The sequence below is a fragment of the Pseudopodoces humilis genome, chromosome 5, assembly GCF_049639895.1.
Source record: "Pseudopodoces humilis isolate 2021_Gansu_Grassland_sample_001 chromosome 5, ASM4963989v1, whole genome shotgun sequence".
Classification (NCBI taxonomy): domain Eukaryota; kingdom Metazoa; phylum Chordata; class Aves; order Passeriformes; family Paridae; genus Pseudopodoces; species Pseudopodoces humilis.
The window spans coordinates 22,232,148-22,248,854 of NC_142204.1; the positions used below are offsets into that span (position 1 = coordinate 22,232,148).

The window sequence follows — 16,707 nt, forward strand, 5'->3', positions numbered from 1 at the left end:
TCTGTGCAGGCTGTACCCCTCACTTTGGATCAAACTACACTTTCCCACAGCATAACAGGCATAGGCCTCTATTCTCTTCAAATCCCTCTAGCCCTACTGCAAATAATTACCGTCATCATTCTGTACTTGTTAGGACACAAAAGCATCAGCAGGACCAGAAGATGGATCTGTAGGGGCTGGGGAATGGCCTGGGTCAGGTCTAACCTCAGGCACGGCTGGGAATGGTAGTCTGCAGACAGCATGTGAGTGTGAGCAGCCTTGCCAAAGAGGCACGGGGGTATCTGCCGGCACCTAAATCACGGGACAGCTCTTGCATCAGTGGAGATTATGGGATCTAAGGTAACAGTGAAATGAGGTTTGTCGAACCTCCCAACAGGTCAGAGCGAAGGAGGGCTAACCTAGTGGGAAAAAGGATTATTTTCTGACCTGGCTGTTTCCTGAGCTTTTTGTTAACCTCTGTCTTGAAGCCTTTGCAACAATGAATGAGCTCTTTAGAAGATGCTGGGGACAATTTGCCTTTCTCTTGGCTGCCACCTTTGGACAATCGATAGGAACGGGCGTGAGGGTTGCGTGATGCCTTCACAGGCAGTAGTCCCGAGTGTGCAGTTCAGTCGTGAACAGCATTATCTCTGCCCCAGCTGGCCCCGAATCCCCACCTGTGCCGCGCATCCACTCAGTTCCTCCGGGAATCAGTCTTGGGGGAGATGTGCGCATTCGTGTGCGTCTGTGACTAATCTCTCGGAACTGTTGGCTCTGTAACTGTTTAATAACAGGATTTCCCACTGCCCCACCGCGGCAGCAACAAGCAGCCAACAACCAGCGCGGGCTGCGAGCGCAGCCGGCTCAGTCTCTTACAGGCACGGACGGCTGAGCCGGCACCTCGCAGCACCCGCACACACGAAGAGGAGGCTGCGCCAAGCCAGGGGGAAGGTGCGCACCCCTCCACTGGTGGTGGTCGGGGTCAGACCCGGCGCCGGGCACAGATGCCACCCATGTGTCGCACGGCGCCGAGGGGACACGGCGCCCCCGGGGAGCCGCGCCGGCCATCGATGCGCTCGGCGAGCCGGCGTCCCGCCCCGAGGCTGCAGCGTTGGAGGCGCCCGGCGCTCGGCTGGCCGGCGCGGTTCCCTTGTCTCCCTGTCCAAGATGGCGGGCGCGGGCGGCGGCGCGGCGGGAAGCGGCGGGGCCGAGTGAGGCGGCCGCGGCTCGTCCCCACTCCGCGGCCGCGGCTCGGCGCCGGCGGACCTTGTCACCGCTGGGTGGCCCCACAGTCGGGGCACGCCTGGGCCTGTTACAGGGGCGGAGCCGTAGGCTGGCGTGAGGCTGGAGCCCGCTCGGGTGAGGGAACGCGCGGGCGGGAGCGGGGCGGACGAGCCCGCTTTGAACGGAGGTGGCGGCGGGGCCCGGGCTCCGGGGGGTGTCGGGGCGCATGCGCAGGACGGGCCGGCCGCCGGTGCGTGCCCGCGGAGGGGCCGGTGCCGGGGTTGGCGCCCTCGGCTGCGCGCGGAATTCCCGGCGGTCCCGGAATTCCCGGCGGTCCCGGAATTCCCGGCGGTCCCGTCTGCCCTGACGGCCCCGGCTGGGAGCGCTGGCGGGACACGGGGTGAGGGAGCCACCTCCGCGGCCAGTGAGCAGCGGGGCTCCGTGCGGAGCCCCGGGGCTGCAGAAGAGCAAGGCTGGGCCTTGAACCCGCAGGCTTGTGCGCTAAGGAACGGGAGAGGCGAAGGGAGAGCTTCCCCACTGAGCCTGTGCCATCGCTGCTGCAACCTGGGAGTTTGAAGTAGGGGAACCTAATTGAGGTTCACAGGATGAGAGTAGTTAAGGGTATGCTTTGTATTTGCCGGATTGGAGGTCTAGGCTGTGAGCGCCTTAGGGCGGTATCTACCAACCTTTGTACCTGCCAAGCAGATAAGGTTTAAAAAGAGACTAAAAGGTATGCATGTAGGTACAAAAGAAATCTTAGGCTCTCCAAGCCTTCCATTCATGAATGACTCTTCAGCTTTGTTTTGCTAGCAGTATCTGGATTAGGCCCTTACCATCTTGAACACAATACTCTGGTGTTGTGTGTCTTCCCACTGAAGTCTGTGTGACAAACAGCACAAAATGTTGACAATGTCTGGTTTAAGATTATGAGCCCACAAGTGGCAAGATGCTCTTTTTTATTGCTGAGTTCAGTGCTCTCTGCATATACACATTCAGTGCTTTTGTGTGTAGGTAGAATCCTTGTGTTTACTACCAGCAATATATAATGGTCAGAGCACTGACCCGACATTCTGCAGTGGGTGTTTTCTCAAAACCTGAAGAAATAACATGTATTCCTATGAATTTAAACATCTCCTGTGTACCCACAAGCCTGATTGAGTTGTGACATTGTTGCATCAGCTAAGTAACCGCTATAGGATGAGCAAGTTGTACATTGTCAGCATCAGCCAGTTGTTTATAAAATTGTGTTGCACGTACAAGCACAAGTTCTCCGCTCCCGGTGTATTGCCATGTAGCTTCAGTGTGGTGAGATTACCATGACAGCTGGGATAAGCAGACTTCATGGGTTTTGTGGCTGGGTGTTTACACATGTGCACGTACACAAAAACACACAAAGGCAGCTGGGAGCGATTGGATTAATCCTGTCGGAGCAGAACGCGGATCTTTTTTTGCTGAGCTGGTCACTGGCTGAGGGAACATCAGTGTAGCTATTTCACAGCAGCACTGTCCTGTTGTATGCCCCTAGCTGGCACAGTGACTCAGTTAGAGGAGGCCTGAAGCCTGGGGGCAGAGGTTGGGTTGCTGCAGGCCTAGCTAAATGGAATGCTCTCTTCCATCCCCTCTCCCGGGCTGGCATTCAGAATGGCTGCAGTGGTAGCATTGGGAAACACATCAGAAGGATACACACCTCTAATACAGAATGTGTGATCCTCAGTAAAAACAACTAAACAGACAAAAATAACAACTCTTTTGTAATTTAGTTCCTTCTGCCTGGTCCCTTCTTTTCTTCATCTGAGATTCAAGGGCTTGAAATCTATTTCAATATCCCACTCTTTGCTACAGTGGCTCCTGACAAAAAATGGCTTTGACACAGTTTGTGTGAGGTTTTGTGTGTCATGAAAATCAAACTCAGTTGTCTTCTCACCCTCTCTCTTTTTTTGTAAATAAATTAGTTCAGTGATTCAGATATTTTATAAGAAAAAGATGGTATTTTCTGTCTTTAAAACAATGCAACATCCATTTTGATTAAAAAACACAAATCTGTCAAACCTGAAGAGTGACCCTTCAGGTCACTCATTTCCTTTCCCACTGTCTTCCAAAGAATCCTTATTTGGTTCAGAAAAAGTCTCCCCATTTACATAGTGATTCTTCTTTATGGGAAGGTTATTTTCATTCTCTGTTTCTCAGACCTTTTCCTATAGATGGGAACGGGGGAAGGAGCCCAGACGTGGCAACTCATTCACAGGCTCCTGCAGGACCACCATGGCTTATGATGGCACCAAGAAGAAAGAAGGTATGACTGCTTTGTAATCTCAGAGGGATTTGCAAAAAAAAAATAAAAATAGATTTTTTTAAAGGGTGTCCCTTGCAGCCCTTGCCAGACCATGCAGTCAGAGTGGGAAAGAAGTTAGGGTGCTGTGAAGCCCTTAAATTTAACCTGGCCAAGTTACTGGAAGATCCCAAGCCCTTGACTTCCAGGTGTAAAGTACTTGGATTAGAATTTGAGAGAAATGGGTGGTATTTCCTAATGCAGACACCCTGATCAGGAACTCTGCCACTGCAGCCTTTCTTCTCTCTGCCAGGTCAATGGGACAGGGGATGAGGTATAATGATACATTTAGTCATTGTATTTCTAGGTCCACAAGTCTTTAGGAAGGAACATACAAGCATTAGAGATTAAATCTGGAATGCCTGTGTTAGAGCACCGAGTCCCATCCCTCTAGTCAGACATTACAGACTGTTTGTTACGTTTCAGGCCTCTGTGCTTGTTAGGTTTTGTGCATCACTCTGTGCCAATGTTCTCTGTTAGCTTATTTTATGAGTGGTCCACCTGTCTGTCCTTCCTAATGTGGTATTTAATTTCTTCCCTATTTCTCATTTCACATAAATCACAGAGTTCCTAGAGAGTCACCGAAGTGCTGAAGACGTGCTGGCACCTGGCAGGATACAGAGAGAGAAAAAGCGCTCATACAAGGATCTTCTGCAAGAGGAAGATGAGATAGCAACTCAGGTAGAAACCCTCAGAGAAAAGGTTCAAGATGTAAGGACATCTTTAATGGGATGGAATGGTTTTCTTGTCCTTTTCTTGATTTTTTATTTTTTTTTTATTTAGAAGTGTGCGTAGAAGAGAGCAAGAGCAGCTAATCATGTCCTGTATTGTTCAGTAACTTTCCTGGGGAAAAGGAGGGAATCAGTCCCTGATTCTGATTTTTCTAGCCTCAGAAAATGAGATAGTAGGAGTGTTGTCCTAGTGTTGATGTAGAACCTTGCAAGTCAGAAAATTCTATTAATAACTTCTTACCTACATTTTTAAAAAATAGCATTTACGGTTGTATAAATAGCCAGCAAAGGATGGATAGAATATTAATTGATGCACTCTTGTCTTCCTAATTTTGCAGACAGACTGAAACCATAGCTCTTGAGAAGAATGAACTTTGCCCTATTTACTTCTTTGAGGCCTTACCTCTTGAAATCACATAGTTGCAACTTAAGTTTCTTCAAAGCTTTCCTCTTTGAGCTACAGTTTCTGCTGTTAGGTCAGAGGTGGCTATCTAGTGATTTGGGTTTTTTTTAATTTCAAAAGCAAGTTCTTGTTTAAAATTAAAATCTTCTACCATGCAGTTGGAATTCTTTAGAGGAGCTTCAGTTTTGGATTTATAAATTGATCAAGATGCAGATAATAATTAGGTGATATGGAATAATATGGACATATTTTTGCCCCATCATTCTAGTTGTCACCTCTTTGTACCTCCTGTTGCTTCTTTTTCAGCATAGGAAGCATGAACTGCTCTCCTTTGTTTTCAAGGCTTGGCAGTCTGTGCATCTAAGGTTATTTTTTAGCTTTATTAAAGGGTAGATTTCTGTCTTTTGTCAGCTTAACAGCTGATCTCCAAGTGATGGCTTTTATTGCCCATATCTCAACACTTTGCAAATGTGCTTTATCTTTTATGTTGCTCCTCTCACTTGGGGGTCTCCCTACAGAGATGTGTCTTTCAGTTTCCTTGGAGCCCTGTTGTGCTGCTGTGCCTACAGCAAGCTCAATGTTAATTGGATGACTGTTGTGCTGAAACCAGTCCTGACTAATGATATTTTTTGTATTTTCACACCTGTCTGTAACATGTGTTTTGTCTTACTTTGAACCTACACTGTGTGCTCTTGGGGACAGAGTAGGTTTTCTTTTAGCACCTAGAATGATGATCCTAGCTCATACCTATGGTTCCTTGATGTTACAGTGGTAGAAATAACTTTTGATACCTCCTACAAATTTTTATCCATGTTAATCATCCATGTGACTCTCATATTATTTCCCTCCTTTTGTTCAGCAAAATTTTTCTTCTTATTCCAGGACAGTGAGTTTTTTCCAGGGACAGAAGCTCATAAAAAAAAGAGAAAGCATTCCTCCGATGAGTTCTGCTACAGAGGTAAGGTAGTAATCAAGCAGGGGAAGGGGCTAACAGATCATGACTTTAAGGAAAGGATGCTTTTAAACCAGTGTAAACAAGATTTGTGGTTAGCATTTTATAGGACAGTACATCAACCTGTCTTAGAACATGTAATCAGAAACCTGACACTGATTGGCACCAGAGAGCAGATTAGGGAATTATATTTTCAGAGTTTTAAATTGCCATTGCAGGGGGTAGAGATCTTCCACTCCCTTTTCATTGACAAGTTATAGTTTTCTAACTCACAGCCTCAGATTTGACATTTGCTTTTCTTGTTTTCCTATTGCACTACAAACTAATTACACTTACAGGTAGTATAACTTGCTCTGAATTTATAAAAATAGAATGTCTGAGGTTGAAAAATTAGTGCTTTTCTGTTCAGTTATTCTCACAATTAATAAGTTGGCCAGAAAATGACAATTCGGCTCATAAAAGCTTAACACATTTAGGATTTATTATTGGCCCAATAGAAGGAGAAAGCCAAGCTGAAATTTCATCTTCCATCAAAATCCGTCTACAGGATGGAAAAGCTCACATTTTTGACTCATTGATCTCACCTTCTCTAAAAACATCATGAAAACCTTGCACTTGAGATGCAATTTCAGTTAGATGTATTTTCATCAAAACATTTTATTTCACAACTCAGAAATGGAGTCTCACAAAACTTCAAGAATTTTCCTCCTGTCTCTCCCTTCCTTAAATTATTTGACCAGCGCAGGTGTCACATCCTCTGAATTGTATCAGTAAGACTGTGCTGATGTGGTTCTGTTTCAGCCAGGATGTAAATCTGTCCCCTGTAATTGTAAAGCTCAGGATTCTCACCTCCTTCGCTGTCTTTAAGGGAATCATCTCAATGTACATTTCTCTTGATCTTTTTCAGGTGTCTCGCCTTTGGATCTACCATCAAAGAAGAAGAAAAAAGCAGCTTCTAGCCCATCCTCAGCTGATACCACCATGGATTTACTCAAGGCTATCAACTCACCTTTGGCCACAAGCTCAAAGTCTTCAAAGAGGACCTCTGAAAAATCATCTCATTCTTCCTCTGGCCATTCTGAAAGCAGAAAGGAGCATCCCAAGAAGAAGCTGAGTGGGAGCAGTGGGGAGCACTCAGTGGATGATGGCAGCTCCCACAAATCTAAAAAGATGAAACCTCTTTATGTGAACACGGAGACACTTACTCTTCGTGAACCTGACGGCTTGAAGATGAAGCTCATCCTTTCACCAAAAGAGAAAAGTAGTGCAGCAGATGATGATTCTTTATCCTACTCTTCAGCACCAGCAGCTGCAAAGAAATCTTCAAAGAAATCAGCTCGAGATGAGCAAGGCTCATTCCTGCTGGGGCACGATCTGCAGAGCTTCCTGAAGTCATCCCGGAAAAAGCACAAACCTCCTCCAGACTCACATCCACCTTCTGAGAGTTTTGGTGCTGACACCTCCCTTCATTCAGAGGGCCATGGAAGTGAGTACGAAGTTTCAGGTATGGAGGCACCGCCAGAATCTGGTTCTTCTTCTGGTGGAGAGTTGGAGGCTGGAGAGCTGGTGATAGACGACTCCTACCGGGAGATCAAGAAGAAGAAGAAGTCAAAAAAAAGTAAGAAAAAAAAGGACAAGGAGAAACACAGAGAGAAGAAGCACTCCAAGTCTAAAAAGAGTTCTGGGCACTCTCCTGTGGCAGTAGGAGAAGTAAGAGTGTCACCACCACCTCCCAGTACCCCCTATGTTGTCCCTCCACCTCCTGCTGTTTTCCACTCAGATGGTCAAGGTGAGAAGAGGAGGAAAAAGGAAGACAAGGAGAAGGACAAGGCTGAGAAATGGGAAAAGGAAAAGGAAAGAGAAAAAGAAAGAGAAAAAGAAAGAGAAAAAGAAAAGGAAAGAGAAAAAGAAAAAGAAAAGGAAAGAGAGAAGGAGAAGGAAAGAGAAAAAGAAAAGGAAAGGGAGAAGGAAAAGGAAAGAGAGAAGGAGAAGGAAAGAGAAAAAGAAAAGGAAAAAGAAAGAGAAAAAGAACGAGAAAAAGAAAAGGAAAGAGAAAAGGAAAGAGAAAGAGACAAAGTAAGAAAAAATTGTAGAGAAAATAGAAATTGGGTGGTGGGAAATGGTGAATTAGGCAATCCATTACAAAGGCATGTTAAATTGAAACAAAGGATCACTAATGCCAATTATCACTGGTTTAACTGAAGCATGTTTGGAAAAATGTGTCAGACACTGTGATTTCTATTTGTAGCAAAAGGAATATATGTTCTTCTGGCCTTATGGCACAGACAGTCTTTAGCCAATAGAGGTTCTCTGGGAAAGTTATACTTAATTTTGCTTGGTGCAGGTCATGTACCAAGCACATATGCATCTTTTTCTAATGTGACTGGCTCTAGCTATTCCCAGGCAGACTTTTGGACTAGTGATCAAAGTTCCTGTAAAAAAGAATCAAGCTGTTACCTGAAAATTGAAGATATTTACCTATTTACTCCTATATTCAAATGAAATTCTAATTCTAATAGACTACCCTGTTCCCAGTTTTGTCCTGTACTTATATATTCAGTTTTCCATGGTTACTGCATAAAGATACAAGTAGCAGAAATGGTAGCTAGCATATGAACAAGTTTGCAAATGAGATAACTGTAGCTGTGTAAGTAAATGGGGAAGAGCAGCTTGTGCATGTTCATATAGAGAAATAATGCTTTGTGTGAGGAAATGGACAGACAGAGCTCAAGTCTATTCAGCCATTATCCTATTCTGTTTGGGAATTTTTCCCTGATCATAGCTCAGCAATTGTGATGCCTTTGCTGTCAATGTACTAACTACACAGTCTCTTTTCCTGCCTAATGGAAGTACTTTTTAAGTATGCAAGGAACGGAACAAAACATCATGAGGACTAAATTGTTTTGACAGATCTATAATAGGTACTGTGAATAGTATAACAGATACTGGGTTTTATTATAGGTTTTAAAACTGAGATACATTAACATGTATGTTGACCCTGAATTTAGAATAGAAGCTTGTTGAGTTTTGCAAGATAAGCCTTGTACTAAGACTGGTTCTGGCTGATTCCTGTGCTTTCATAAAGACTAAATTCAGCCAGAAGATGTAAAGGACTGCTTTTTAAGGTTCCTGATCTAAGTACCATATCTTTCTTTAAGTCTTTAATAAATGCCAAATTTGTATTAAATTGGTGACGGTCTCATCATAATTAAAAATCTTTGTTTCCTTTCTTCTTCTGACTAGCCAAAGAAGAAAAATATGTCTGCTTATCAGGTGTTCTGTAAGGAATATCGTACAACTATTGTGTCTGAGCACCCTGGAATAGGTAAGAGAAAAATCCAACCTTCTCTTCTTTTGATTTTACACCAGGCAGATTAACTAGCAGAACGTACTATATCTGTTTCAGACCAACTTCTTAATTTTGACGTAATGCAGAGAATCTGCCAATGTTATTTAGAATAAGAGGTGGCAAAGGGGACAGGAGTGGATTTCATTATTGTATTATAATTGTATTTTAACCAAGTTGTGAATCTAGATAAAGAACTTTCTAGGTCTTTCTTTACTTAAAGAATTACCTTCATTGTGTCCCTTTCCTGTAAATACACTCTGACTTCATCTTCCTGCTATCAGCTTTTTTTTTTTTTTTTTTTTCATTTTAAAGAGTAACAGAATAACAGAAATGCATATTTTCAGGACAGTGTGGAGCGTTCCAGTTGTATAATGGCTTGCTTCCTAAATGTGTATGGATGGGCCAGTAAATTTCCTATGTTCTCTCCAGGATTTTATTATCAAATTTGATTTAAACATTTTTCTTCTTTCTTTCTTTCTGCCAGATTTTGGAGAGCTAAGTAAAAAACTGGCAGAAGTGTGGAAGCAGCTACCTGAGAAGGATAAACTGGTGAGTCTTTGTGTGAAATGTTTTTGTGAAAAGATGTCTGTGAACTAGGTGCTTAGATCAGAATGTGCTGGCAGCATTGCCACAATGCCTTGAAATATGTTACCTATATCCCTAAAGCATGTAAAGGTGGAAAGTATGGAAATCTTTCCCTTGCAAACATGAAAGCATTCATTTTCTTCTCATGTGATTGCTTCACCTTCTAGCTGTGTAACATCATTCTGCCTCCAGGTCCTGGCAGCAGGTAACAGAATTACCTAATGTTATGAATCTTTATTTTCTTACCATTGTAACTACAGATATGGAAACAGAAAGCTCAATATCTCCAACATAAGCAGAATAAAGCAGAGGCCACCACTGTGAAGAGAAAAGCATCATCTTCAGATGGTGCACCGAAAATGAAAGGTAATTGTTGCACTTTGTCTCATGTCTTTTCTTGGACAGGGGAGGTAGTGTTGCCTGTAGAATAAAAAACAAAGGTCCTTACCTGCTTTCTCACAAAGCATGACATTTAAATCACTAGTCAAATCAACTTTTCTGTGAGAGCGAGAATGATGTCAGCATTTTTCATAAAGATCTCATCTGATTTGTAGAATGGTATTGGTTTTGGCAGTTTAGGAATTGAAGTGTAAAGTAAGAAGAGGCAGAAAGGAGGTTCTAGTGGGATTAGTTTGCTGATAGAGGGAAGATGGGTTCTTGTTTTAGCATCTCTGATACCAAATCTCCCCAACTGCATTCAGCTGAGGTAGATGTTCTGTGCATGAAAAAAAAAGTTTCAACTCCAAAGACTACACAACTGGGGCAGCAGAACTATTTAAGCATCTCATGCCTATGAGATTTGAATTGTAGCAACTGAATAGGCTTGTGAGTAACAGAAGAGTATGGAGTTTTAATTTGTGTGTTTTCCAGCTTCTCCAACAGGAGTTATTTCTCCTCACAAAAAATCCCCCACCAGCACTGTGGTGGTGCCTTCCTCACCAGCCAAAGTCCCTGAGACAGATCCCATTGATGTAGCTGCACATTTACAGTTGCTGGGTGAATCTCTGAGCCTCATTGGACACAGACTGCAGGAAACAGAGGTGAGTTTGTAACCAGCTATGTCACAGTGATGTCCTATAATCTGCACAATGAATTCAGGGGGATGATTCTTTCATTTTCTTAAAAGTTTAACCAATGGTTTCCTGTTAGGAAGATAAATTAGAGGTGGCATGCCCTGTTTCTTTGATGCATCACTCTTTATTTTCAGTGAAATAAAAGGCTTCAGTAAACAGTAGGCATCAAAGAAGGACAGGTGCTTTGCAGTTCTAGGTCCTTGAAAGCAATTTGTAGTTCAGCAAACTCTTCAGTCTTTTCTCACTGTATGTTCACCTTGGATTTGGTACTTCCTTGCTATTTTGTCAGTCTCTGGTCATTTTCTGCTACTGTTCTACTTTCTTGAAAACTGTCAGCCTTTCCCAAGAAGTTTTTTGCATGCCCTCTAGTTTTCTGGCAGTATCATATTGCCAGTGCTTTGGATAGGGCTACAATTGTTTCAACTTACCTGGTAACTTAATGTCACATTTTTAATGGTTTCCTACTGTTAAATGACAGTGACTCTGTAAATGCACATTCACACCTGTACACTGAGAACTCAGCCCAGCCTCTAAGGAGAAAACATATTTGTCTCAAATAAAATCACTGAATTTTATGAGTAGCATGATAATCTCACCCCACTATGCTTGCTTATTTTATAAACAGTGAAATAAATGTTCTTGCATTTTGGGTTTGGTATGACTGATTGAGATCATGAGAGGAATGACCAGAGCCCAGAAAAGCACACAAATTCCTTTTCCTGAAAGTATATCAATGACTAAAGCATTTGCTACAGGCTTAGCATTCCTTTAACTTCAAAAATAAAACAACTTTGTCATTAGGACTTACGTGGTTAACAACATAGATGGTACAAAATGGCACAGAAAATATATTACAAAAATTTGTGGAATCAGTTTTTTATGCAGCTGACAACTTTCTGCTGTTTTCTGTTGATTCCTACCTTTACCTTGCACCATTTAATTGCCTACTGAACTCTCAATTTTTTGAACTAACAGTCTCTCTGTGAAGCACAAGGCACAGTTTTGTTACTGTGTAAATAGTGAAAGTGGACTGGAGGAGGTGAAGATACAGTATCTGCATGAGAACTGAAACAGTTGAGAAAGAAGCCAAATTTCCACTACTCATCCCTATCCAATTTTTTTCTTTTCTCACTACCAGGGAATGGTGGCTGTTTCAGGAAGTTTGTCAGTACTCCTGGATTCAATAATCTGTGCTTTGGGCCCGTTGGCATGTCTGACCACACAACTGCCTGAGCTGAATGGCTGCCCAAAGCATGTTTTGGTGAGTTCTTTCTGTTTATTTTCCTTCTAGCACTGTTAATTTCAGTAGAGTCCAAACAGAGCTTTTTTGATCAATCATTAATCATTACAGTGTCATGTAATTATAATTCCAATGCTATAAAAAAGTTAGAAAATTTGTCTTGGTCATGGGCTTTTGTAGAGGAATATTTATTGAAATTCTTACAGATACTACCGTTGTATAATACTGTGCAACCTTTTTTCTCCCAGTGGCAACTGACCTAATATTTGTAGAATTGATTGCAGTGTGGGTAGGTCCTGTTTTAGTCATGATAGAGTCAGTCAATCTGAATCAAATAAAAGTATACCAGTATTTTTGAAAGTTCTAATTTTCCATAAAATAAAACCCACCTTCTAGCTGCTTTGTATCATAGCATAAAAGCAATTTGTGATCTCAGAATTCCTAATGTGATGGTGTAGAACCTTTTACAAGTGGCCAAAACCTTTTCTGAGGAAAGAAAAGTACTCTCTGTCTTAAGGAGCTTCATGACTACAGTTTATTTTCCACTTTTAGCTACTCTTACCATTGAGCCCTGGTTTAGCAACAGCTTATGGCATCTATGTAGCCTGACGTGGACATTGATTAAGACGACAGCAGACATCAGGAGTCATACTTCCTACAGGATACATGAATAAAGCAGCAAAGGAGAGGAGCAAAAATAAAAAAATACAGTCTGCAGAAGTTCAGAAACTAAAAACACATCTGTCAGAGGGAGCAAATGGGACATGAATTGACATGTCATAACAGGGCAGCCCAAACATGTATTCATTAAGAGAATGGGTTGTCAACAACAGGAACAAAGCTGACAATTTAGTCTGTGAACACCCACAAACTGGCTCTGTGCACAAAAGCTGAGTCAGTGGGGTGTTCCCATCTTAAGCTGTGGAAAAACTCTGATGCTTTTTTTCCTTCCTGCTTGCCAAGTTTATTCAGAGCAGCGATGCCACATGACCAGTGGCGCGTTTATTAGAAACCCGATCAACTTATTGTTATGAGGAGGAATAGAGCTTTAGGTGAATTATGGCAGCTACCCTTCACTTCTGTAAACTAGTGTTCAGAAGCTGATAATAAATCTGATTTTCACAGTCAGATACAACAGTAGTGTTCTAAGACACGGATAAACCCCAGCAGTTGTGTTGCAATTTATATTTGAGACAGTAGATGGCATTGCTAAGTTCTAGAATCACAACTGGTGCAGGTCAGCTCCTCCATCTCTCAGTTAAAGGTGCTGTTTCTAAGGCCTCCTTCAGCTGTCCAGCCACGGGCTTGAGCTTACTGAAACACTGCACCTGAAAAACATACAGCTGGGTCTTTTTTTCTGATGTGCATGAGAAGGGTTCCTACTCTCAGAACTCTGTTACGTTTTCCAAGAAAAACTGAAGGGCGCTTCTTTTTGCCGACACGCTATTAAAAGTGATCAATAGGCAGATTTGGTTGTCTTATCCTATCATAACTTGTAACACAAGTGACTGTGCTTAGAACCCTAACCTGATCCATTTTTTAAGGATTTTGAGTTGTTTCCTGACACTAAAAACCACTTAATTTCCTTTCCCAGTCAAACACACTAGACAACATTGCCTACATCATGCCTGGACTTTGATGGGAAAGCATCCTGGGATGTACTCAACCTCTGTGTAACTGACTTGTGTACATGCACTACACCGACGCTCCCAAAGGGCTCCGTGTGGAGGCTTTTAAAGTTTTGTATATGTATAGTATATACATAGGATTGTAACTATTTGATTTCTATTTTATGAAAAGTTGTGAAGTTAAGCTGAGAAAACCCTTTTGTGTTGGTGGGTGAAATGTCCTACAATCTGAAAGTATTTTGTATGAAGAATTCAGAAAGCTTTTGAGATATTCGCCTTAAATTCAGATTTAGTGGGGGAAGCAAACAGAGAATGGACTTCTTGATATAAAGAGGAAAGCTGTCACCATGAGAGGGGTCATTGGAACAGGTGGCCCAGAGGGATTCTTGAGTCTCTTTCCTTGATGATATTCAAAAACTGAATGAGCAGCCTGCTGTAGTTGGACTTGTTTTAAGCGGAGAGATGGACCAGATGATCTCCTGATATCCCTGCCTAAACTAAAGTATTCTGATATTCTATGGGCAGGTAGAGATGATAATACATTTTGGACCAAGGAATAGAACTGAATTCTTCACCAGCCCTATTTGTAATTTTTTTCTGTTTAAAACCCACTTCTTGAGCGGAAAGCTGGATAGGTTTTTGCCTCTTTCTATTGGTCACTTTCTCCAACCCCTACTCCTCAGTCAGTAATAACTGAAAGTTGTCAGTGTCGGCTGGCTGGTCTGGTAGCTGGCATTTGAAGTGAAGTAGAAGATGAAAAGAAATTTTATTTTTTTCTGTGGACTCCTACTCAAATCATCATTAGCACAATGTATCAACCCATTGTGTTGGCTTGAGAGAATGAACCTCCTGCTGATTCTTCCACCGCATGGTCAGTCTGCTTTGATGGAAAGGAGTAGAGAAGCAGATGGGATAAACTTGGATTGTTTCTGCCTGTCTTGCACCTGTTTTGTGAAATGGCTCATCCCCCATCCCTCTCACCAGCACTGTTGCAGGAGCTGTGGTGCTGCTGCAAGGCAGTAGCCAGTGGCCAGTTTGAAGCAGTTACGGCCACGTAAGGCACATGTGGGTTGATTGGGGCGGTTTCCCTTCCTTCCAGCCACATACTTGGAGTTTGGTTTTCTGCTCCTCTGGAAGAGGAGCCGCAGGAGAACACTTGATTCCTGTTTAGGCTTTTGTCTGTGTGTATGTATGTGTATGTGGTGTTCATATCACATGTATTTAACTTTTACCAATATCTGTAACAGATTTTAATTTATCCTGTATATTTCTCTGTGTGTGTGTGTGTATATATTTATATATATATACATAATTTAAAAGCAAAAATTCCTCCCTCAGCCAACAGTGTGTGAAAAATGTGAATCAAGTTTGCCTCACCTCATTTCCTGCAGGAATCAACTCTATGTATAGTAGTAAGCATGGGAATTGTGTAAGGAAACACCAGGAAGATTCTAAATGTTTGTAGAAACAGGCTATCTTGTGAAGGTAGGCAGAACAACTGAAATATCATTTGACTCAGGCATTATCAGCTCTGTAACAGAAAAGTTTTAAAATTACAGAAGAGGCATTTTTTACTTCCAAGTAAGTCTAGTTTCTGTTTTTTAGGACAGTTGAAAGTAACCTGTCCCTCACTGTGGCTGAGCCACAAATCAGAAGTAAATTAAATCCTGGGGTGTGGAAGAGGGTTTTTCTCCCCATGCCTCTTTGCCACGTATTCCACAGATGTGCCTGTACAAGGTAGTCTGTCTCCTACGGATCTTTTCTCAGTGCAGTGAGGGGTTTTCTCAGCAGGGGAGGTGCAGAAGGTTCTCAGACCACCAGGCCAGAACACATGTTTTAACAGCTTAGGACAAATCCCAATGAGCCTGGAAATAGGAAGGGCCCAGGAGAGAGGCAGTCCAGTCGTGCTTCATGTCCTGGCCCATATTAAAGCATCTGCTGTTGTGAGCAGCACAAAATAACCGGCTCTTTCCAGCCCTTACAGTTGAGAGCATTGTGGTGAAGGGGTAGATCTGCTTCTGAAGAAACAGAAGGGGATCAGCTTTAGCTTTGTCCTCTGTACAACAGAAAACTCTTGAGGAGTGAAAAACACGCACGACCCTGGTGTATTGTATTTTTATTAAAATTTGTACACTTTGTATAATCTGTATCTTGTGGTATTTGGTACTATAGGGAAACTTTGTCAAGACTTAGCAGTTTTTATATTTTTGTTATTTCTTTGCTGTTTGGTCCAGATTACATTACAATTCTACACAGACTTTTTTGTACTGTACTTACAATATAATTTTTTTTTTAACTTCTGGAGTATTGTCGTTCATTTCTGGCATGTGCTGTTTTCTGCAGCTGTTGTTACTACTTGTATTTAGAGTTTCTCAGCAAAACACATCCAATCTTAAACCTGCTTAACTCACTCCCTTAGCAGGCAAGCTGTACTGTTTCCAGCAGCAGCAGTCACTCCAAGTATGGCTCAGGTTCCTGACTGCTTGGGACCCCCCAGAAGGGAGATGTGGCATGGAGCACTGCAGGTAACACCAGGGCATTTGTCTTCCCTGCTACCTCAGTTTGGGTTCATGGCGTTCAGGTGACACCGATACACAGGACTCGAGTGTGTTATTCAGGATGTCAGGCGTGGCAGTGTTAGAGCAGGTTTTGTGCCGGTTATTAACACGTCCCCATTTTCCAGGTATGGGTGTTGGTTGATTGCAGCCTCAGCTTGGGCAGGGCAGTTGCTTAGGCCAGGAACACGTCCCAGAACGTGCCAACCACCCTGTGGAGAGACATAGGATGGTTTGGGTTGGAAGGCACCTTAAGGATCATTTCCAACACCCCTGCCACAGACAGGGGACATCTCCACAAAAAAATTTGCTCAGAGCCCCCACCTGGCCTGGAACACTTCCAGGGATAGGACATCCGCAATTCCCTGTCCCGGTGCCTCACCACCCTCGCAGTAAAGAATTTCTTCCTAACTCCTACGAGTACGCTCCCACACCGGGCTGTGCAAAACTAAAAGCCCATCGCCACGGGCTTTCCAGGGTCTGGGCACCGCTCAGGCTCGCGAGTGTTCTGCACGAGCTCGGCGTGGTTGCAGAAAGCGGCGGAGGCTCTCGGCGCCGGGAGCCCCTCCATTCCTGCGGCCGGGGGCTAAGGGCCAGCAGGGCCAGGGACCCGTCGCCCCCCCCCCCGCCCTGCGCCGGCAGCCGCCGCCCCTCCGCGG

General features: G+C 43.3%; 1 protein-coding gene and 1 long non-coding RNA gene across 4 annotated transcripts; one reads left to right on the plus strand and one right to left on the minus strand.

Moving 5' to 3' along the window:
- The first annotated feature begins 1,161 nt into the window (after positions 1-1,161).
- HMGXB4 (HMG-box containing 4) lies at positions 1,162-13,581 on the plus strand. 3 transcript variants are annotated; one of them, XM_014256551.2, is made up of 11 exons: positions 1,211-1,338; positions 3,391-3,496; positions 4,098-4,213; positions 5,549-5,624; positions 6,526-7,694; positions 8,862-8,943; positions 9,452-9,516; positions 9,813-9,918; positions 10,423-10,592; positions 11,764-11,886; positions 13,460-13,581. In XM_014256551.2, exons 2-11 carry the CDS (start codon positions 3,466-3,468, stop codon positions 13,502-13,504), a joined length of 1,983 nt encoding a protein of 660 aa, XP_014112026.2. In that variant the 5' UTR covers positions 1,211-1,338; positions 3,391-3,465; the 3' UTR covers positions 13,505-13,581. The 3 variants fall into 3 exon arrangements, with proteins under 3 accessions (XP_087911758.1, XP_014112026.2, XP_087911757.1); XM_088055632.1 differs by lacking the exon at positions 3,391-3,496 and having other exon boundaries at positions 1,162-1,338; XM_088055631.1 differs by lacking the exon at positions 1,211-1,338 and having other exon boundaries at positions 3,343-3,496.
- On the minus strand, positions 13,459-16,707 carry LOC148184295 (uncharacterized). Its single transcript, XR_015772568.1, has 2 exons — positions 16,373-16,707; positions 13,459-16,260 (listed from the first exon to the last, which is right to left on the minus strand). It is a non-coding gene; the product is annotated as an uncharacterized LOC148184295 (long non-coding RNA).